Below are 24,318 nucleotides of genomic sequence, written 5' to 3'. Positions count from 1 at the left end.
GGCAATCCCTTAGATTCATTCTCACTGGGTGTGATGGTTCTGTTGCCCAGCCCTCACTTTTGGACCTCCTGACACTTTCTCTGGTCCTGTTGGCAGGTTCCCCTATCAGGCTCTGGGGGTTCAGCCTAATCTCACATCAGTTTGGGCATTGGTCCTTCAGGGGGCTCCTAAGAAGCAAGCAGTCCCGAGTTCCATTCTCACGGGGCTTGATGGTGCTGTTGTACAGCTCTCACTTTTGGACCTCCTAACACTTTCTCTGGTCGTGTTTGGAAGGTACCCCTATCAGACAGACAGAGGGGGGTTCGGACTACTCTGGCATCAGTTTGAGCGATGGTCCTTCAGGGGGCTCTTGGGAAGATGTTGCACAGCCCACACTTTTGGACCTCCTGATCGTATCTAAATACCTGTGTTCCTCCTGCTGTGTGTTTTTTGTAGATCATGTTCCTAAAGCCCAAATTGAAATAGTTAATTTAGACCAAGATGGCCCAAACAAGCTTTTTCCTTCAGGATATAGCGCTGCTCAGCCATTAACAGGAAGCCTTGTATTTTTATAAATGAATACAAGGCTTCTTCTGATTGATTGAGGTAGAGATCGTGACATCATCCGCCCACCCCTCCACCTCAGCCAATTTAGAGGAAGCCTTGTATTCAAAGTCCCTGTGAATGGCTGAGCAGTGCTGACTTGATATTGTTCCAGGGACGGGAAGTACTGTTTCCGGAACACGGTGCTGTATACTGTATTTAGCTGATGCTAATGCAGTTCATACAGCACTGACAGCAGGCGCATGTATTAATATAGGAAAACTATTAAAAGTTAAATGAAAGTCAAAGTTAGATTTTAATACTGCTTGTTACAAACGGAGGCATGCTGGGTAGGAGGAGGTCATCCTGGGCCAGCTTACAGTTGTTTGGTTTGCTAGTGTCCCATTCTCCTGTATGACTTTTGAGAGTTGGCCCCACCGCCATCACACAACAATGTCCCTCAGTGGACGTCAAGGAAAGAGATTTTATAGAGAATATCTTCTACTAAATAAAGTAGGCTAGGATCGGTTTCTGTGGATGGCATTGGATTGGACTGGGTATGCCGAGGGTTGACCCACCCTCCGTCCCACAGCAGTTTCTAAGGATGCAACTGTATCTTAAAATATATCGTCAAAATTTGCCCACATCCCATATGATATATCCAGAATTATCAGTTTGTTGTAGCAAGGGACTGTAAGGGGCATATATACAATGACCCCATCAACACATATAAAATCTATAAACTTTATTCTACAAAGCTTAAAAACACATATACATGTCCCATAAAACAAAAGGGTTGACCTATATACTCCATGCCAGTAAGCACTCATGCCACGTGTTGGCTTTTGTAAATAACTTTGCATGCTCGACATGTTTTGAATATCTTTAGCGGGAGCATTCGTTGATAGAATTTTCAAATAATTTTGGTATATATTTTATAACAAAAACATAACAGCACTTGTATATACATTATTCATCAATGTAAGAATATATGCCTTCATACTGAAGGTCAAACTTCAATTCTAAAAAAAAAAAAAAGAATTTAGGCTTGACCTTGGGTATGAAGACCTATATTCCTGTATTGATGAAAAACATATATACAAGTGCTGTTAGTATTATAGATTCTATCCACAAAGGCTCCTGATGAAGATATGTAAAATGTGAAACACGTTGAGCTATATTGTAGATTCTATCCACAAATTTTCCTGATGAAGATATGTAAAATGTGAAACACGTTGAGCTATATTGTAGATTCTATCCACAAATTTTCCTGATGAAGATATGTAAAATGTGAAACACGTTGAGCTATATTGTAGATTCGATCCACAAAACTCCTGATGAAGTCCTTACTGACATGGAATATATAGGTTGACCTTTTTGTTTTCTGTGACATTTATATGTGTTTTTAACCTTTTGTAGGATAAACGTTTAACATTTTATATGTATTGATGATGTCATTCTATATATACCCTTTACATTCCCATGCTACAACAAATTGATCATTTTAAATTTCTAAGGATGTTGATCCCCAAGAGAGGATCGGTTTCTGAAATGTAAGTCCTAAGGAAGGGGTTCGCTACCACTGACAAGGTGATTTACAGCCTGCAAATCACGTTGTCGTGTGTGTCTTTTGTAAATCACCACCACAATTCTTTTTCATTGCACATCTCATTTTACTGTTAGATATTACCACTGCAAAAAAACAAAAATTCCAGCATAAATTATAGCAAGAGTGCAGTTTATTAAAAGCAGATACCAAAAAAATAAATAAATGACAGTAGATGTGATCTTAAATTGTAGACATACTTTAAAACATTTCCATGTCCTCCCCTGCCATGAGTAACAAGTGTGATGACTGCGTAGCGGAGATGGGTCCGAAGTCTACACAAGTTCAGAATAAATAAACCCCTCGCTAGTTCCTGCCAGTGGAACCGAACTGAAATTTTTTACCTAAATTATCACAAAAATATTTGTATTTCATGTGCTGTGCAAATCTATAATTGGCTCTATTTCTGAAAGAAGAACTCCAGTTTAAACATTTGCATCATTTCTAATGACAGAGCCGATTGAAGTACTATGCCATAATATTCAAGTTCAAGGTATTTTATTCCACAGACAATTTTTTTTTTTTCAAAAGCCAACACGTCTTGACTGCTATACTCTCTTCATCAGGGCTCGGTATGATTGTGGCACATGTATGAAAAATCTGGATATTGAGCTGGCAGCTTCTCTACAACGAATGATGCCAACTTCGGGTTGGCATGAGGGTAAATAAGTCTAAGATTGAAGCGCCATACCATAATGTTGAAGTCCAGATGTAATTTTATCCCGAAGAGAAGTTATGTACAAAACAAATGCATTTTGGAAGCTATACTCTGCCCATTCATCAGAGCTTGGTATGATGGTGGTACAAGTATGAATAATCTGGATATTGGGCTGGCAGCTTCTGTACAATGAACGATAGGGGTAAGCAAGTCTAGGACTGAAGCACCACACCGTAATGTTTCAATTCAGATGTAATTTTATCCCGAAGATGTTATTTCCAAAATCAAATGTGTTTCTGAGGCTATAATCTGCCCCCTTTATCAGGGTTTGAAGAAACAATGTATGTGGACTCAACAATCAGTAAAAAAAATTCAGTGTTTTAATACTGGGCGAGCCTGTACAGCAGTTGAAACCAGCTGGAAATAAATTACTCATTGATTTTTGATTCCGCCTACGTTGAGTCTTCAAGCCCCAATGGAGGTTGAGGAATATGGTCCCTGAAATGCATTGGCTTTTGTAAATAACTTCTCTTTAGGATAAAAATGACATCTGGACTTGAAGATTAGACTGTAGTGCTTCATTCCTACACTTATTCCCCCTTATGTTGACCCAAGGTTTGCATTATTCGGTGTGCAGAAGATGACAGCCCAGATTCTTCATAGTCAGAAAACCATCATACTAAGCCTCGATGAAGGTGGCGGAGTATAGCCCCTGAAATACATATGATTTCGTACACTTATCTTCTTGATGAAGTTTACATCTAAACGTGAAGATTAGTCTGTGGTGCTTCAACCCTACACTGATTTCCCCCTATGTTGACCCAAGGTTTGCATTATTCGGTGTGCAGAAGATGACAGCCCAGATTCTTCATAGTCAGAACACCATCATACTAAGCCTCGATGAAGGTGGCGGAGTATAGCCCCTGAAACACATATGATTTCGTACACTTATCTTCTTGATGAAGTTTACATCTAAAACGTGAAGATTAGTCTGTGGTGCTTCAACCCTACACTGATTTCCCCCTATGTTGACCCAAGGTTTGCATTATTCGGTGTGCAGAAGAAGACAGCCCAGATTCTTCATAGTCAGAACACCATCATACTAAGCCTCGATGAAGGTGGCGAAGTATAGCCCCTGAAACACATATGATTTCGTACACTTATCTTCTTGATGAAGTTTACATCTAAACGTGAAGATTAGTCTGTGGTGCTTCAATCCTACACTGATTTCCCCCTATGTTGACCCAAGGTTGGCATTGTTCGGCATGCAGAAGTTGATAGCCCAGATTCTTCAGTTATACCACCATCATACTAAGCCCTGATGAAGGGGCGGTGTATAGACCCCAAAACACGTTGGATTTCGTAAACTTATCTTCTTAATGAAAATTACACCTGGACTTAAATATTGCGTTGTGGTGTCTCTATCTTAGACTTATTTGACTCAAGGTTGGCATTGTTTGTGTGCAGAAGCTACCAGCCCAATATCCAGATTCTCCATAGTCATGCCACCATCATAGCGTTGGATGATGACAACAATAGAAAATTAACATATAATAAAACTCCAACCTTCCAGCGTCTTTAACCCATGTTTTGGAGTCTTCTGCCAACTTTTGTGGCTGGCCTGGTGTGACCTAACTCCCATGAATGCACACGGCAGATATTTAATCCCAGCACCCACATCATGCCTTACTACTGGAAAATGGTGAGAAAACTCATCTAAAATCCAAATAAATTATGAATTCATAAACCCTGGGTGCGGAATTAGGGATATACACAGCACATGAATTCAGGAATGTAAACATTTTGTTCTTTCTCCATCTCCATCCAGATGAAGGATTTCTATACTTGCTGTTTATTTTGTAAGAACAATACCTTATAGCTGACTATTGCCACAATACTTGCTGATCGCCTACAATTAAGACAATGCGTGTATCTGCCATCAATAACTCGCTTCAACTCATTGCCAAAAAAAGGACAGCGCTTCAAACCGTGAACGTAAAGGGGAACTCCAGTCAAAAGACAATTGAGGTCACTGCTCTGCATGCATGCCTTAACTTTTGTGTGCATCCTGAGCACCTCAACCAGTGCCTGAAACATGTGATTGTGGTAACAGGACCTTGCACGATAATGAAAATAAATAGTAGGAACCGCAGCTTTATTGTGGGCCCATACTAAGTGCTGCTAATTGTGTCTTGGCAAATTCTTCTGTTTGCTAAAGGGAAGCTGTTCTGAAAGAATTATGGAGGCCTCCTATGGTGGCCACCTTCTGAAAATGATAGTATGCCTGGGTCTCTTTCTAAGTCAATGCATTTGTATTACATAGTAGCCTTCCTCAGCTTTGGCTGTAGGGATCTGTATGTGCTCCTACAAGAAGTCTGTAAAAAACCCAACTGGGACAAGCCTTCTACCCACTGATTATGGAGAGCAGGAGTCTAAATCTCATTCAAGGAGGTTAACTTGTAGTTTAGGTGACCTAGTATGGTGACCTAGTTATGGTCTAGCCCAGCCATTCTCAACCAGGGCTCCTCCAGAGGTTGCTAGGGTTTCCATGAGCTGTGACTGATTAACCTTCCATCCGATGGTGCCTACATAGTTCTGGGGACAATTCCACTTAGCAGAGTCAACAGCATAGCACCCATTATCTTTGTAGCTGTCTGTAAGGGTGGCATTCTGACCACCACTGTAAGGGTTGCCTACTTTTAAACCAAACACAAATTCCTTGTATTCCGTACATACTTTGCCAATAAAGCTGATTCTTCCTACTGACCCCATATGTAGGGGACATTCTTCCCACTGACCACCAATGTAAGAAGTATTCTTCCCACTGACCACCAATGTAAGAAGAATTCTTCCCACTGACCACCAATATAAGAAGAATTCTTCCCACTGACCACCAATGTAAACAGCATTCTTCGCACTGACCTCCAACGTAAGGGGTGTTCTTTCCACTGACCGCTAATGTAAGGGACATTCTTCCCACTGACTGCCAATGTAGGGATCATTCTTCCCAAATACCACAAATGTAAGGAATGTTCTTCCCACTGACCACCAATGTAAGGAGCATTATTTCCATTGATCATCAATGTAAGGGACATTGTACCCTCTGACCACCAATGTAAAGAGTGTTCTTCCCATTAGTCACCAACGTTAGGGACATTCTTCCCACTGACCTCTAATGTGAGGAGCATTCTTCCCACTGACCGTCAATGTAAGGGACATTCTTACCACTGACCACCAATGTAAGGAGCATTCTACCCACTGATCACCAATGTAAGGAACATTCTTCCCACTGACCTCCAATGTAAGGAGCATTCTTCCCACTGACCGTCATTGTAAGGGACATTCTTACCACTGACCACCAACGTAAGGAGCATTCTACCCACTGATCACCAATGTAAGGAACATTCTTCTCACTGACCTCCAATGTAAGGAGCATTCTTCCCACTGATCACCAATGTAAGGAACATTCTTCTCACTGACCTCCAATGTAAGGAACATTCTTCCAACTGATCACCAATGTAAGGAACATTCTTCTCACTGACCTCCAATGTAAGGAACATTCTTCCCACTGACCTCCAATGTAAGGAGCATTCTTCCCACTGACCGTCAATGTAAGGGACATTCTTACCACTGACCACCAACGTAAGGAGCATTCTACCCACTGATCACCAATGTAAGGAACATTCTTCTCACTGACCTCCAATGTAAGGAGCATTCTTCCCACTGATCACCAATGTAAGGAACATTCTTCCCACTGACCACCAATGTAAGGAGCATTCTTCCCACTGATCACCAATGTAAGGAACATTCTTCCCACTGATCACCAATGTAAGGAACATTCTTCTCACTGACCTCCAATGTAAGGAGCACTCTTCCCACCGATCACCAATGTAAGGGGAATTTTTTCCATTAATTTGGTTTTGGTAAGAGTCCCCTGAGACCTGATCTATCTTAGGGGTTCTTCTGGGGTAAAAAGGTTGAGAAAACCTGGTCTAGCCTATCTGATCATGGTGGATGAATTTTTAGATGATCCATTCAGGGGTGTGAGTTTTGGAGCACTTCGTTGATTCCTTTGAAATATTGGTTAGAACAGGCTTTCTCAACCAAGGTTTCTTCAGAGGTTGCTAGGGGTTCCTTGAGCAATTTCTACCTCTCGGATAAGTTCCCACTGATTGATCTTTTTAGCTATCCGTAAGGGGGTAACTTTTACCAATGACCACAAGTGTAAGGAGCATTCTTCCCACTGACCATCACACTAATGTATCTTGAGTTGTATATATAGTACTTTTTAGCAGGGGTTTCCTGAGACCGGAAAGTTATCTAAAGGGTTCCTCTGTTGAAAAGGTTGAGAAAGGCTGGGTTAGAATGTCATATACTAGCAACCCATTTCTGGAAAAGACCTCCCTCTTCATCAAGGCTTAGCTGTATTGGTCCTAACTTTTTCCAAACGAAATTCACTATAAAGCCGGATTTAAAGCTGAAGAGGGCTGATTTGTCACCGTGTCTTTGTGGCAATAAGGACTGAATCCAGCCCTGAAGAAGGGGGAGGCCTTTCCCCCGCAACACGCTGGCTGTATATATGATGTTCTTATCTAATAAACATTTTAAAAGAATCATTGCACTAGATAACTATACTTGGCACTGCTGACCCCACATACAAGACTTGAGAGAATTAGATATTGGGAAGCAATCTCTGAGGCTTCTCAATAACTCTGATATGCCAACAAGCTATTGGCAGAATGCACTCCTCCACAGAAAACACAATACGAGGAGATGGGCAGTGGCACTGGTATCTCTAATATAGAAATATATTGTATTTCCAGCCAGAACTTTCTTTTTTTAAATAGAGCGAGGGAGGGTTTGAACTTTTGCTCTTTGTGGCCTTATAGTAAACATTTTCCCTTTTTTATATCGTGATGAGGAGAAGCCTCCAAAAGGGACACAGGCAACAGTAAACCTCTAATTAGCAGAAAAAGGATGTCTAGAACCTCCATCTGCTAATAATGATCGCTAACTGCTGCTCTCTCTCCTTGTGCAGGGTGGCTGGTCTGGTCTCCGCCCCCCTCCTATAGGAGCCTGCTGGGCCCCTCCCTCAACTCTGCACTATGTACAGCACAGCGATGATGTCATTGCTGCTTTTACACAGTCCTATCTGGGCTTGCCAAGACATTTAGTGCACACAGTGTGGATTTATATCTTTTGTGGCTATGGGCGAATATATTAAAAAAAAGTATTTGTCCCTGGATTTCAGCTTTAAGTCACAACTGGATACTTTTTACAGATGGAATTGAAAATAATGCAAGGTCCAGTTTAAATAAATGGTGACTGATGATTTCCACTGGTGTCACTGTATATATGCAGTGCCTTGAAATAGTATTCATACCCCTTGAAATTTTCCACATTTTGTCATGTTACAACCCAAAACGTAAATGTATTTTATTGGGATTTTATGTGATAGACCAACACAAAGTGGCACAATTGTGAAGTGGAAGGAAAATGATAAATGGTTTTCTACATTTTTTACAAATAAATATGTGAAAAGTGTGGGGGGTACATTTGTATTCAGCCCCCCGGAGTCAATACTTTGTAGAACCTCCTTTCCCTGCAATTACAGCTGCAAGTCTATTTGGGGATGTCTCTACCAGCTTTGCACATCTAGAGAGGGACATTTTTGCCCATTCTTCTTTGCAAAATATCTCAAGCTCTGTCATATTGGATGGAGAGCGTCTGTGAATAGCAATTTTCAAGTCTTGCCACAGATTCTCAGTTGGATTTAGGTCTGGACTTTGACTGGGTCATTCTAACACATGAATATGCTTTGATGTAAACCATTCCATTGTAGCTCTGGCTGTATGTTTAGAGTCGTTGTCCTGCTGGAAGGTGAACCTCTGACCCAGTCTCAAGTCTTTTGCAGACTCTAACAGGTTTACTTCTAAGATTGCCCTGTATTTCGCTCCATCCATTTTCCTATCAACTCTGACCAGCTTCCCTGTCCCTGCTGAAGAAAAGCATCCCTACAACATGATGCTGCCACCACCATGTTTCACAGTGGGGATGGTGCGTTCAGGGCGACGTGCAGTGTTAGTTTTCCACCACACATAGAGTTTTGCTTTTGGTCTCATCTGACCTGAGCACCTTCTTCCACATGTTTGCTGTCTCCCTCACATGGCTTTTCGCAAACTGAAAATGGGACTTCTTATGTATTTCTTTCCACAATGGCTTTCTTCTTGCCACTCTTCCATAAAGACCAGATTTGTGGAGAGCACGACTAATAGTTGTCCTGTGGACAGATTCTCCCACCTGAGCTGTGGATCTCTGCAGCTCCTCCAGAGTTACCATGGGCCTTTTGGCTGCTTCTCTGATTAATGCTCTCCTTGCTCGGCCCGTCAGTTTAGGTAGACGGCCATGTCTTGGTAGGTTTGCAGTTGTGTCATACTCTTTCCATTCTCGGATGATGGATTGAACAGTGCTCCGTGAGATGTTCAAAGCTTGGGATATTTTTTTATGACCTAACCCTGCTTTAAACTTCTCCACAACTTTATCCCTGACGTGTCTGGTGTGTTCCTTGGCCTTCATGAATCTGTTTGTTCACTATGGTTCTCTAACAAACCTCTGAAGGCTTTACAGAACAGCTGTATTTATACTGAGATTAAATTACACACACAGGTAGACTCTATTTACTAATTCACTGACTTCTGAAGGCAATTGGTTCCACAAGATTTTAGTTAGGAGTGACAGAGTAAAGGGGGCTGAATACAAATGCATGCCACACTTTTCAGATATTTATTTTTTTTAAATAAAAAAAAAAAACATTTGCCACTTTGTGTTGGTCTATCACATAAAACCCCAATTAAATACATTTAGGTTTTTGGCTGTAACATGGCAAAATGTAGAAAATTTCAAGGGGTATGAATACTTTTTCAAGGCACTGTGTGTATATGTATATATATATATATATATATATATATATATCTCGGTATATGAGATGTGTATATAGAGAGGAAATGTTTTTGCCTGGAGTTCTGCCTAGAAGGCCGCTCCTACCCAAAGTCCAACCTCATCTTATATCTCTCATAAATATATCATGATGAGGATACCCCACAGTGGTCTGTGTCTCTGCCCATCCTACAAGGCCAAAACAAAAACATAGGAACTTTTTCACAGCTGGGCTTTTTGATTCTTTTTTTTTTTTATTCTCTAGCAATCATGGGCAGCCCATTGGCAGGGACAGCCAGACAACCCAGGAAATGGCCTTGAGGATATCTCCCTGAGAGCTCTAAAAGCCACAAACTGAGCTTAACTATTTTGGGTTGGAAAAGCCATTTGGCGTTAGTCTTCCCCCCTACATGCCGTACTCTGTTTCCCCCTCTTTCAGTGCATATCAAGATTTCTAGCATCCAAAAATGTGTAAAAATATAACTGTGAAAAAAAAAAGCAACGAAAGTAGACCTCTGTCAATATACGACTTTATGTAACCACCAACTCTCCACATGACCGCCATCTTGTTCCAGGTTCATGTTGTGGAAGCAGCGTGTTCTCCTGTACAAAAGTATATATATATATGTATATATATTTATCTAGATTTCTGTGTTTTTTTGGGGGGGGAAAAAATAGAGGAATGGCAGAGACTGTATGAAGATTTGCTGTTCTGCAAGCACCAACGTGCACTAGATATCTTAATGGCCACCCAGCCTTAAGTCTTCCCCTTCCTGCAAATTCTCATTTAAAGCAAAAAAGAAAAAAAAATTGGTGGTCCAGAAGCAGTGAGAGTGGTGCAGGCAGGTGGCAGAAAGGAAAATTCTAGCGGACACTTAAAATAGAAATGGTTTAAATTCTTTTTTTTTTTTTGTGTGTGTATATATATATATATATATATATATATATATATATATATATATATTTACCTTTTTCATTTTTTTTCTGCTTTTGTCCTTTTTTTTTTTTTCCTCCAAATATAATGAAATATATTGCACTCTTGTTGCATCCCACTAACTACATGGGGCGGGTAATTATCACAGTAAACTAGCAGAGAGCCATCCGTCCCTTGCAGCGGAGCGCCGGATGTCTTGTGACTGGCGAAATTCGCTTTCTTAGTCTGTGCTCATCGAAGGCTCCAATAAAAAAAATGTTGTCTACCCTGAATGTTGTGTCGTAATGCATCTTATGTCGTAACGTCTACAGTTTCTACCGATGGTCATCTGTGTCTTTCCCATTTGCATCAGCTGAATCCAACAGTATCTATCTGGTCATTGGCCATCCAGTTGGCTCAGCTGAATCCAACAGTATCTATCAATAATCATCGGCCATCCCGTTGGGTCAGCTGAATCCTACAGTATCTATCGATGGTCATTGGTGTCCATTCCATTGGGTCTACTGAATGCTACAGTCATCCTTGTCCATCCTGTTGGGTCAGCTGAATCCTACAGTATTTGTCGATGGTATGGTCATCCTTGTCCATCCCGTTGGGTCAGCTGAATTCTACTATATCTTTCGATGGTATGGTCATCCTTGTCCATCCTGTTGGGTCAGCTGAATCCTACAGTATCTATCGATGGTTATCTTTGTCCATCCAGTTGGGCCTGCTGAATCCTACAGTATCTATTAATGGCCATCCTTGTCTTTCTTGTTGAGTCAGCTGAATCCTACAGTGTCTATGGATGGTAATCCTTTTCCATACTGTTGGTCAGTTGAATCCTTCACTATCTATCAATGCTCATCCTTCTCCATCCCATTGGGTCAGCTGAATCCTACAGTATCTACCGATGACCATCAGTGTCCATCCCATTGAGTCTACTGAATACAGCATCTCGAATATCTTTCTAAGACCATCGGTCTTTATACGTGTAGATCGGTCAGACGTCAAGCAGAAACGTTTTAAAAAAGGCAACTTTAGAGATAAAAGAAAGTGTAAAATATACTGTCTCTTCACGTTTGTTTTCCTGGTGTTTTTAGGGTAAGCACTGGAGAAATACCTCCAGGTTTGGTGGCATAAGTCTGCTTGGACTTCATGGTGGGTTGTCTGGGCTGATAGCTGCTTGACCGTACAATGGGCTTATCAAGAGTTCTCCACCACTTGGTGGGGCAGAGTGACGGATGAGCCATTGATGAAGGAGCCTTGTTTGTCTCGTCCTTTCAGGAAAAACGTGAGCAGCTCGCCTTTGCCTTTCACGTAAATCGGACCCCTCCTCACGAATCGGAAACCGTACTCCTTGAGGATGTCGTGTGTATCTTCAACAACCTGCAAGTAAGTAGAACACGAAAAGTTAGAATCAGAGTTGTATCTATAGATCATGGGGCCACACAGCAAAATTTTAATTGGGCACCCCAGTGATTTCTCTCTGTGGAAATTGGCAGTGCCAACTGTAATTATATTGTTGTTGATCTTTATCAAGAACAGGCAGCATTACAACCTGAGGCAGATTGCACTGGGTCAGGGGTGTCAAGCTCAATTTCATTGCATCAGCATTATGGTTGCCCTCAAAGGGCCAGTTGTATCTGCAAGACTAGATGTCAAGAGCACCCCACCCCCCTTACATCAGATGTCAAGAGCCCTCCCTCCACTCTCCTAAGTCAAGATACCCCCACCCTCCCTTACATCATAGTGCATCCTGAAGAAGAAGGTGGGGAGGAGCTGGGAAGCAGAACGTGCAGGGTCTGGAGGATGACCAGAGGAGGGCTGGAGTCAGCTGCCGAAGTCTGCAGAATGCTGAGACCAGGGGAGGCGGAGACGAGGGGGTGCTGCGCATAGGATCTGTAGGAGGAGTTCTGGAGAGAAGTCCTTCTCTCTGCTGCCGACTGCTGAGACAAGGTGGGGGCGGAGACGAAGGGGGTTCCACAGCTGCAGGAGAGGTGCGAGGGCCACATAAAAAAACGGCCTGGCGGGCCAGAATCGGCCCGTGGGCCTTGTGTTTGACATATGTGCATTAGGCATACAGGGTAATACTGGCTAGTAGCTGTAGGAAGTTCTGAGGGCAATACATTTACACTGCTAACACAACAAACAAATGATGCTTACTACACAAAGAAAAGGGGATCTTTGACTAGAGATGATCCCGAGGACTCCTCCTGTGCGTCTGATGTCAGCTCTTCTAGACTGGAGACTACACAGGGGGTACAGGGCCAATGTTAACAGCAAACTTTCGAACTCTTAATCATACAGTACTGGATTGGGGCTATCTTCACATATTGTGTTTAATTTGCCTCAAAAGCCCCTGTAACGGTTCCCACTACTACCCTTAGGCCCCTTAGCAGCCACATGGTCTAATAAGGCTATGGTTACGCCATTGGTTAGAATACATAACTAATGGTAGAGCAGAAGAAGTACTTTGATTTGTTTTATTTGGGTAGTCTCCACAATGTAAAATAACTGGAAAGTCCAGTCAGAAGATGCAATGTAATTTATACAGCAGGCAGAGCGCTCTTTCAGTCGATCTGTGGGTAAAACAATATTTCACCTATATAGCAACATCCTTATATTCTATGCTTAACCACATCCAGTCCAGGCCAATTCTGACACTTCTCTCCGACATCTAAAAATCTGCATTTTTTTTTTTTGCTTGAAAATTACTTAGAACTCCCAAACCTTATATATATATTTTTTTTAAGCAGAGGTCATAGAGATTAAAATGGAGGGTGTTGCGTATTTTTATATTGCACGATATTTGCATTTGTTTAAACACAATTTTAATGGAAAAAATACACTTTAATGAATTTTAATGCACAAAAACACAATATAATGCCCAATTGTTTGCTAAAATATAAAAGATGATGTTATGCCAAGTAAATAGATACCAAACATGCCATTCTTTAAAATTACGTACACCCGTGGAACGGTACATAAAAATCTCCCAAGGTAAAGCGTTAAAAGCCATTACAGGTCGGGTTTAGAGTTACAAAGGAGGTCTGGTGCTAGAATTATTTCTCTCCATCTGACGTTCATGACAATATCTCACATGTGTGGTGTGATCGCTGTTTTACAGGGGCGTTTCAAATTTTTTAAAATGATTTATTTTATTTAAAAGATTTTTTTCACACTGTACTTTATTATGTATTTATTTTTTTAAACGTTATTGCCATCACAAGGCATAAACATCACTTATGATAGCATGGGCAAGTCCTTTTTATGGAGAGATCTGGGTCTAGTAGACTTCTCCTCTGGCCTCTAAAGCAGCCAATCAGACACAGACAAGTCTAATTGGGTGCTTGACTGGCCAGTAACAAGCCAGTAAACAAAGAACTGAAACCGGAAGTGATTAAATCCTCGTTACTTCCAATTTCTGACATCATAGAAGAGGAGCCGGGACTACTTCCATTCCTGACACTCTTCTCACTAAATGCAATGGAGGTGGTCGCATCCTTACAAGGCTCCCTAATCGGGAGCACCCGGTAAATGTGTGTGGGGGGGGGGGGCTTCCACCGCCTGTAAAAGTGATGAAGTGGCTGCTTTGCCGCTCCGATGATTTTTACTTTGTAGGGATACGCCAGGTGAAAAAAATTATATCCTGATGCAGCAATGACCAAGATATCACTGCTCCCATCCAAGGATGTATATGTCTGTACAGCAGACAGGAAGCGGTTAAAGTTTACCTAAACCCAAGAACAAAAATGTAATATATTGCAGGTTTCCAGTCCTTTGCAGTGCTGATTACATGAGTAGTTTCTTTCTTTCTTTCTTTTTTTTTCAGAACATTTTCTGCAAGTACAGAAAATATCTGTTGATCCTGCCAGAAATGCAGTGCCCTTGTCACTCCCTGTGAACTGAACTGATATTCCAAACAATGTTTTAAGCCTTCCCTGTTTTTCTGTGAACTACAGAACACCAGGCCTGGACTAGCCATAGGGCACACTGGCATTTGCCCGGTGGCCCGAAGCAGCATGTCCTGGTAGGAGCGGCCTGTTTGTGGCCGGACGGTACGTCGGGAGGTGGCTGCGGTCCAGATGGGCCTGATGCGGGCCGCAGTTGCCGTTCGCCTCCCACTGTTTGGCCATGCCTATGTCTCCTCTCCTGGCTCTCCCGATCCGCCGGCAGTGTCGCGCTGCTGGAGGTGGGACTGTGCAGGGGACATGGAGAGTGGGGGGAGGCACTGTGGTGGGGGGGCTGTGATTGCTGGGGGGCACTGTGTTTTAGGGGCTGCACTGTTGGGGGTAGGGGCACGTTAATCATTGTGGTGCCCCTTTGTAGTGTGGTCCCCTTTGTGGCATAGTGCCTCTTTGCGTTGCAGTGTGGGGGACCCAGCCACTGGAGAAATTGGCTGCTTGGCCTGGAATGCCCGGGCCTGTTTTTCTCCCAGTCCGGGTCTGCAGAACACCTTACCCCCACGTTATGCAGAGGAAAAGGTATTTGTAGTTCCAATCAGGGGTTGTCTTACTGTATCACCAGTTAAATGAAACCAACCAATCCAGTCACCACAACTAAGAACTGGTAAGGTGCAAAATATTACAATTTTGTTTTTAGGTTTGGATATACTTTAAATAGACCCTTTAATAAGTCACAAGTCTATGAGGAAAAATGTAAGGCCATTCCATTCTGCTTTAAATGTGGACCATGTTGTAAACCAAACTATTTTGCACTCCCGGCCATCTACAACCTAAACTGTTATGTACAGTTTTGCCATCCTATCAGTACTGCAAGTACCTGAGGTTAGATGCAGTAGCAAGCCAGGTGAATACCGACCAAAGCTGAGAGCTTTGTCCAGGTGGTGCCATTGACTGGCTAGCTTTTCCAGAATGTCATCTAATCATATAACCCATGTGACCAGCAACAGCGGCTGTTTTTAGGCCAGTATAGGATGGTATGGCTGTGCTTATAACACAAGTTTCCCAAATCATCCCTCAAGACAATGAGTTTGAACCCACTCATTGTCTCAGCTGGGTCCTGCTCAGTAGGTCTGTCATGACATTTTCCTTTCCTCTGATGTGGGGTTACTAATTGGAGTTAGTCAAACAAAAGGCTTTTCTCATGGAAGAGGAAATGCCCAAGATTTCAGTCCTGGCAAGGTGGAGACCAAATATTGACACACACTCAATGAGGAAAGCTATGCCCATTATAGGCAGCAGGATGTCAAGGATCCTTGGAGTTGTCTGAGCTCAAGCTCATTGAACTAGTGTTTAAAAATTGGAATGGGCTCAAATAAAGCTTAGACAAGCCACTCCAGATAACCATTGAGGTTAAGCACCAACTGAGATAGTGAATGAAGGTAGACCACCTCAGTCAAGGGAGGCTGTGGTGTTACCCTACTCAGGAGTGTCCAAGATTTTAGTCCTGGCAAGGTGAGCCTAATGTTGACACATTCTCAATAAGGAAAGCTATGTCCATTATGGGCAGCATGACATCAATGATCCCTGGGGTGGTCTGGGCTCAAGCTCATTTTAGACCATCCCAGGAACTAATATTTGAAAACTGTAATGTGTTAAAACAGAGCTTAGACAAGCAACTCCAGAAAACTGACTGAGATGGTGGATGAAGGTGGACCACCTGAGTCAATGGAGGCTGTGGTGTTACCCTACTCAGGAGGAAGTGTCCAAGATTTCAGTTCTGGCAAGGTGGGCCTAATATTGACATGCTCTCAATAAGAAAAGCTATGGCCAGCATGACATCAATGATCCCTGGAGTGGTCTGGGCTAAAGCTCATTTTAGACGACCCCAGGAACTAGCATTTAAAAATTGGAATGGGCTCAAGCAGAGCTTAGACAAGCCACTCCAGATAACCAAGGAGCTACAGCACTAACTGAGATGGTGGATGAGAGTAGACCACCTCAGTTAATGGAGGCTGTGGTGTTACCCTACTCAGGAGGAAGTGTCCAAGATTTCAGTCCTGGCAAGGTGGGGGCCCAATGTAGACACACTCTCAATAAGGAAAGCGATCTCCATTATGGGCAACATGACATCAACAATCCCTGGAGTGGTCTGGGCTCAAGCTCATTTTAGACAGACCACCCTGGGAACTAATATTTGAAGATTGGAATGGGATCAAACAGAGCTTAGACAAGCAAATCCAGATAACTGACTGAGATTGTAGATGAAGGTAGACCACCTCAGTCAAGGGAGGCTGTGGTGTTACCCTACGCAGGAGGAAGTGTCCAAGATTTCAGTTCTGACAAGGTGGGCCTAATGTTGGCATGCTCTCAATAAGGAAAGCTATGTCCACTATGGCCAGAATGACATCAACCATACTTGGAGTGGTCTGGGCTCAAGCTCATTTTAGACCACCTCGGGAACCAAGGAGATGCAGCACTGACTGAGATGGTGGATGAAGCTAGACCACCTCAGTCAATGGAGGCTGTGGTGTTATCCTACTCAGGAGATAGTGTCCAAGATTTCAGACCTGGCAAAGTGGGCCTAATGTTGACACACTCTACATAGGGAAAGCTATGTCCATTATGGGCAGCATTACATGAACAATCCCTGGAGTGGTCTGGACTCAAGCTCATTTTAGATCACCCCAGGAACTAGTATCTGAAGACTGGAATGGGCTGAAACAGAGCTTAGACAAGCAACTCCAGATAACTGACTGAAATGGTGGATGAAGGTAGACCACCTCAGTCAATGGAGGCTGTGGTGTTACCCTACCCAGGAGGAAGTGCCCAAGATTTCAGTCCTGGCAGGGTAGGTCTAATGTTGATACACTTCCAATAGGGAAAGCTACTATATGTCCATGAAGGGCAGCACGGCATCAATGATCCCTGGAGTGGTCTGGGATCAAGCTCATTGCTTGATCCCAGACCACCTCAGGGCTTAGTCTTTCAAAATTGGAACATTACGAGAGTTTCGTATCCAAATTGCCAAGAGGGGACCAAGTCCAAGACTGTTTGAAAAATAGTCAAGTTAATTACAAGTTAATTATTAGCACATGGTTGGAAGAAATATTGGCCTCTATCTCAGCTAACAAGATCACAGGAAAATGAAATGCTTCTGAGACCTCCTGAGCAGGAACCAACTTGGACAAAAAGAACAGGTTCAAACTCGTCCTAGAGGATTAATGGAAAAAGAGTCGTCAGGTAATATTTAAAGGTTTTCTTGGCTGCTCCCCCTGTAGATAGCTGAAAGGGATGTACAATAGCCCACCTTTGTATCATGGTTTATTTCCACTTAAATAATTACCAACTTGTACTGTAAGACTTTGATAATGTAACAACATTATCTGTACGACTAATCCGCTTATTGTGTATATCAGCATTTGAATGAAACCCAAATTTGGCTATTACAATTATCCAGGCATCAATTTGCAATATGAGGGGAGTAGTCCTTCATCGATGTGTTTCACAGTCTACGAGGATTGGGAAAGGCTAACATTTCAACAATGACCTTCCAAATACCACAATGGGGGGGGGGCAACCCAGTCAATGGTGAGGGCATTCGGGGGAACACAACAAGTTTCTGTCCTGGAAGCTGGAAGTTCCATTCCAAACATGAGCATCTTTGCTGGAACCTGATGGCATGGACATTGTCATTATAGTGCATTTTGGGCTGTCGATTAATAGAGGCTGGAGTTAGAAATGCTATTTGCTTCCTGATACCAAAGACACCCTTAATGCTGCTTGGACTGTTTATAAAATGGTTCTAGCCATACCTGTATATTTCCCATGACTCCGGTGGATTCCATTCTGCTGGCCACATTCACTGTATTCCCCCAAATGTCATAATGTGGCTTGCGAGCTCCGATCACACCAGCCAAGACTCCCCCTTTGTTCAGTCCTGCCATAAGAAAAATTAGATTTTTGGGGTTTTTTTTGTGTGTAGATCTTTAAGTATTTATTCTGCCCTGCACTGGTCACATTCAACAAAACAGCAATGCTTCCAAATACTTTCAAGTAGAGCTACAAGTGCACCTACAGTGCTGCACAGACCTATGTCTTTCTATAGAGTCAAGTTTTATGATTACTGAGAATATAGCCAGTGCAATTTAGCTTCATCACTCACATCAGCTTCCAATACTAAAATGTTGTGTCCGTGAAGAGATAACAGAGTATACTATATGGTGACCTGGGACTGGTCTCAGAGAAAACCCAGGGGACCCATTATTTGTTGGAACAAAACTAACACCTAATGGGATGTTTTATTCTGGTTGCCCAGGTCAACGCTGACTCTTAATATTTAAAACAAATGTGCCAGTAGTTAGGTATTAGAGCACTACTAGGATATGTCATTGAGGTCAGGGATCTTTGCAGGCCACCCAAGTTCCTCAAACTCATTAAACCATGTCTTTATGGATCTGGCTTTGTCCACAAGGGCAGCACAATCATGCTGGAACAAAAGATGATCTTCTCCAAACTATTACCACAAGGTTGGAAGAGCACCATGGTCTACAATATGTCTTTGTATACTGATCTCCCGCAGCCCCTTTGCAGCCACTTTCTGTCCACAGAGACTTAAGCGATGGCTGCATGGCAGTTCTGGGGACAAGTTTTTTGATGTACATCATGCCTAAGTAATGTGCATTTAAATGACCACTTGTAGTCTCCATTGGAAGCCCAGGTGACAGGGTGACAATTGGGAGAGAGGGCTGCAGCGTTGTCACCCTATAGCAGGAAGTGCCTGAGCAAGGTGGGATCACCCAATATGATTTTAATAAAAGCTGCAGATTTTAAAATATTGAAAGGTTGATTCAGGGAATATCTGATTGCCTCCTGGGAGATCAGGAAGGGTTTTTTTTTCCCCTGCTGGAGCAAATTGGATTATGCATTGCTGTTTTTTTTTTGCTTTCCTCTGGATTAGCTGCGGGTATAGGATTGTGTATATAGGATTGTATAATTTTTTTTGTTCCTTTTATTGGTTGAACTAGATGGACTTGTGTCTTTTTTCAACTAGACTAGCTATGTAAATTTGAAAATTATTTTTTAAACTACTTAAAAAAGAAAAATCTTATATTACATTTTTAGTGATTGGGGTTAGAGCTACTTTAAGCTCATGTAAAGACACATCTCCAGGAATATTAACACAAGACGCTTGACTGAAAGTACACCAATCAGCATAAATATGGGACCTGACATACTGTACCTTGACATACTGTGCCTTGGCATGGAAGCATGTCATAATCTAAAATGGCCACAAGATGGCAACAGTTTGTAAAAAAAAAAAAAAAACCTCTAGAGCAGAGCCGAAGTTGTACCTATAGGTAACCTATAATAAGGCTTACCTATAGGTACTGTAAATATCTCCTAAACGTCAGCCATTTAGGAGAGATTTACCTTGTAGTGCACCAATAATGTAATCGGCGCATGCACTGTAAAGAAGCGGCCCTCCGTGCAAGTGCCCCGGAAGGAAGAGGGGTGAAGATGGATGCGGCCACCAGCGGGGACAGCACGGGCTTCCATTGCAGGCAAGTGGCACCTAATGGGTTAGTATGCGATGAATACTAGCCCATTATACTTTTACTTTGCAGAGGAAAAAAGAGGAAGTAAATCCCATCAGGGTTTACTCCCTCTTTAACCAGGGTGCCTCGCAGTTCACAGAATGAGGCAGAATAGGAAATATGCAGTGCAAAGAATGAGGTAGTGTGGAATAGAGAATGTAGAGCACAGTGTAAAGAATAAGGCGATATGAAATAGGGAATGTGCAGCACATTCCTGGGGTGTGGAATAAGAAATGTACAAAGCAGCACAGTGTACAGAATGATGGGGTGTGGAATAAGAAATGTACAAAGCAGCACAGGGTACAGAATGATGGGGTGTGGAAAAGAGAATGTACAAAGCAGCACAGTGTACAGAATGATGGGGTGTGGAAAAGAGAATGTACAGTGCAGTGTACAGAATGATGAGGTGTGGAATAGGGTTTGTACAAAGCAACACAGTGTACAGGGTGATGGGGTATGAAATTGGGACCATAAAGTGTAATTTCTTTTTTTTTTTTTTTTTTGCTGGTAAATTGGCTGGGAATACATTTTGTTTGCTCTGCGATGTTTTTAAGCTAAAGAATACCCTGTGATCCTGCCAAAAATTCAATGATGTTTTAAATCAGTCAGACCTGACTGGTAGACTGAATGCATTGAGAGGGATGTTCAAGCGCAATCACTGTGCAGCACTACTAAGCAGGAAGCAGAACCTTCATTTGTAACAATCAGTATGGCTGCCCCGGGTATGAATAGGCCGTAACATGTTTTTTTTTATAAACATTGGCACCCACTGGTAAAATTATTTCTAATGTAACTTTGCTGTGTATATCTAAAACAAATATATTAAGTACTCACCAATCCTCAGCATGAAGTTGTTGAACGACTGGTAATTAATATTCATCAATGTCACCTTCATGGCCAAGGCGAAGTCCGCCAGGTCTGCCAGGTGCTGCCAGCGCTCTTTATCCGAGATTTCCTCCTTCTGCAAAAGCAAATGAAATGGAGGTTTCATGTTAGAGATCCCTACATCGCATCCCCCCCCCCCCCCCCACTGAGTATCATGATCCCAGTCAGGGGGTAAAGAAGGATTAACATACTCCACCTACTGTGTCCATCGGGTTTGCCAAAGTCAAGGAACTCATGGTAATGGAGGACTTTAATGCCTCTTTAAAAAATACAGGAGGAAAATTTCAAAACAACTACTACTTACTCCTATGAGGCTCTTCAAACCCAATTCATCTGGACAGTGGCATAGGGTGGGTTGCCAGTGCCCAGGGGGAAGGCAAATATTGCACCCCCTAACCCATGGTGGTGATACATAGTAGGAAAATCTGTGTCTTAACTGAGGTCCCCTGCATGCCTTGCTTTCTCATCTACTTGTAGTGGTGCCTCCTGTGGCCCTCTGCCACCCCTGGAGAGACTGTAAGCCGTTGCCTAGCTGGTTGCACCCTAACACAGGGTGGCCCTTGACCCTGTTTAAGTGTGATCTAGGGTGAGAAGGTGCTGAATACAAGTCCAGTCTTTAGTGTCCTCCTGTAGTCAGGGTACTGGGTGACAATGTGGTAGATCTGGAGTTTGGGGTGGCCTCAGGAAGATCCAGGGTATATACCAATATCCTTATCTCAAAGGTAACCAACGTACATGGTGGCAGCCAGTTGCCAGGTATTTGCATACTGCACTCTTATCCTCTGCACTATGCTCCTTTCCAGCTCTGCTCCTGGATGGCTCTGACTCCTAGACATGTTACTCCATTTGACGCCACTCACTGTGTACAAGCAGTAGTAAAAACACACCAATGGGAAGTGACATCAGCTCCCCAATGGAGCCCTCAAAGGATGCTTTTTATTTTTTATTTATTATTACTGCTTTTTTTTCTTTTTTCGCGCCCCTAAGAATTTTGGGTACCAAGGCAACAACCCCTATGGCCCCATTGAATCTGAGCACAATCATATACCTTCTGAATCATTAATGAACTGATACCACGTTCAGGATATGGTGTCAGGAAAGGTCAGCATCTGCTGGACATGTGGGCCCCCAGCCCTTTCTTCCTACCCACCCGGCCTCCCCTTCTACCTAACCCTCAACCCCTTTTTCTCTGCTCACACTACACAACAATATACTGTATGTATATATCCCACAAAGGAGCCCTTACACCCATAACACCCTCATAGATATCTGATACTACCTTCTAGCTTTCCCATTCCATTTCTTAAACATCGTTCTGAGCAATACAGGGTGGATGAGTTACCCACCACTGTTTTCACCCTATTCGTCCGTTGCTATCCTCTGTTTTCCACACTGAGTGTAATGCCGCATACACACGGTCGGATTTTCCGACAGGAAATGTTGGATGTGAGCTACTTTCCGACTGTGTGTATGCTCCATCGAACATTTGCTGTCGGACTTTCCGCCAACAAATGTTTGCTAGCAGGTTCTCAAATTTTCCGCCAACAAATCTTTGTTGTCGGAAAGTGTCCGATTGTGTGTACACAAGTCTGTCGCACAAAAGTTCACGCATGTTCGGAATCAAGCAGAAGGAGCCGCACTGGCTATTGAACTTCCTTTTTCTTGGCTCGTCGTACATCTTGTACGTCACCGCGTTCACACGTTCGGAATTGTTGGCCAACATTTGTGTGACCGTGTGTATGCAAGACAAGCTTGAGCCAACAACCTTTGAACAAAAATTCACGGTTTTGTTGGCGGAAAGTCCGATCGTGTGTACAGGGCATTGGCATTAATATTTCTTTACCCACTGTTGCATTAAAACTGTTGACTTGGTGTTACTTTTGATATTGTTTGATAATTGATGAAATGTGTGTGTAATGGTTTTATTTCAAGTATTCTTGAAACCCTTATAATTTAAAGAAAAACGGCTAGGCTTCCTTAGTTCCCTGCAAAGCTGCCCATACAAATTACATTCTTATTGTACAATTTTTGTACAGTCTCCTTTAGGTTACCTATGTAATATGATGATCTACCTAATCAATCTAGTCAATTTATAGGCAATGAGATAGGCCTTACACTACAACGTAGTTGGTAGATCTAATGGAGATTTTACAATCAGATCTAACATACGCAATCAGCTTCCTGCTCTAGATCAATAGAACATCTTTAGTTTTAACCAGCATGGCAAAGCAAATGGGAGGAGGGGAAGAGGTTCCAAGGCCACTCTTGGTTTCATCTGCAAGATTTTGGAGGGTGTCTGTGTAAATTTGTGCCCATTCAGTCAGAAGAACTTTTGTGAGGTCAGGCATTCCAATTCATCCCAAAGGTGTTCAGTAGGGTTGAGGTCAGGGCTCTGTGTAAGCCACTCCACACCAAACTGGTCAAACTATGTCTTTATGGAGCTAGCTTTGTACACAGGAGCCCAGTCATAGGTCTTCCCCAAACTGTTTCCACAAGGTTGGAAGAGAACTATTGTCTCCAATGTCCGCTAATGCTTTAACCTTACCATTGTCCTTCACTGGAAACACCTGAACCCTATCATCTGGAGGCCATCAATCATCTGGAAGTCATCTGTTGGCCACATAGGTAGGTGTGATGGTTAGGTATCCACAAACCTTTGCCAATATAGTGTATGTCATTATAATGCAGTAAAAAAACTAGGTGTACCATTGTTCAGCTGTCTTTAAAACCAACCTTTATGGTGTTGTTGAATCCATTTTGATTGGGGTCTGGAGTGACGCCGGATGCAGCCATGTAGGTGCTACCAATGGTCTTGATCTTGGTGATACAGCGAAACTGCGGCTCATCCAACAGCTGGAAACAAAGAGATTCCAAAAAATGATCTGCTTTCACAAGGAATGAATACTTTGCCAATATTACTGCACAAAAAGATTTTCCTGCAACTGGAAAAGTGATCGTACCGCATCAAAATCTGAGATGATCTCATTGAGGAATCTCAGACACTCGATACCGCCATTGTTGATGCTCTCCTCGGTGTAAAAGTCAGAGAAGTTTGGGATGGAAGCAAACATTACCCCGATCTCATCGTACGACTGGCTGTACAACTCCTGGAAGATATGCAGTGAAAATTCGATCAACTAAGTCCCTGTGTTTACATATAAGACATTTTAAAAATTGACAAAAAAATTTGGAGAAAGTAGTTGAGGGGGAGCAATCTTTTTTTTTTAAAACAACTTATTTTTATATTTTGCAGGTTTTCCCATTTAGTGGAAGATTAGAAGGCTGCATTACATCAC

The 24,318-nt window shown here is 42.5% G+C and overlaps 1 protein-coding gene across 1 annotated transcript in view; it reads right to left on the bottom strand.

Moving 5' to 3' along the window:
• Positions 1-2,243: 2,243 nt before the first annotated feature.
• LOC141104769 (adenylate cyclase type 3-like) overlaps positions 2,244-24,318 on the bottom strand; it is a 64,949-nt gene continuing 42,874 nt past the window's right edge. Inside the window, exons 15-19 of the mRNA XM_073594490.1 lie at positions 23,983-24,129; positions 23,756-23,875; positions 20,972-21,098; positions 18,356-18,480; positions 2,244-12,024 (exon numbers count right to left, since the gene is read on the bottom strand). Of these exons, the coding sequence (XP_073450591.1) occupies positions 11,842-12,024; positions 18,356-18,480; positions 20,972-21,098; positions 23,756-23,875; positions 23,983-24,129 (702 nt within the window). The 3' untranslated portion in view covers positions 2,244-11,841. The remainder of the gene's footprint in view (positions 12,025-18,355; positions 18,481-20,971; positions 21,099-23,755; positions 23,876-23,982; positions 24,130-24,318) is intronic.

This window comes from Aquarana catesbeiana, linkage group LG08 (assembly GCF_042186555.1).
Source record: "Aquarana catesbeiana isolate 2022-GZ linkage group LG08, ASM4218655v1, whole genome shotgun sequence".
In the NCBI taxonomy this organism is placed as follows: Eukaryota; Metazoa; Chordata; class Amphibia; order Anura; family Ranidae; genus Aquarana; species Aquarana catesbeiana.
The sequence above is the reverse complement of the archived record's forward strand: the minus strand, read 5'-3'. Positions and strand labels throughout refer to the sequence as shown.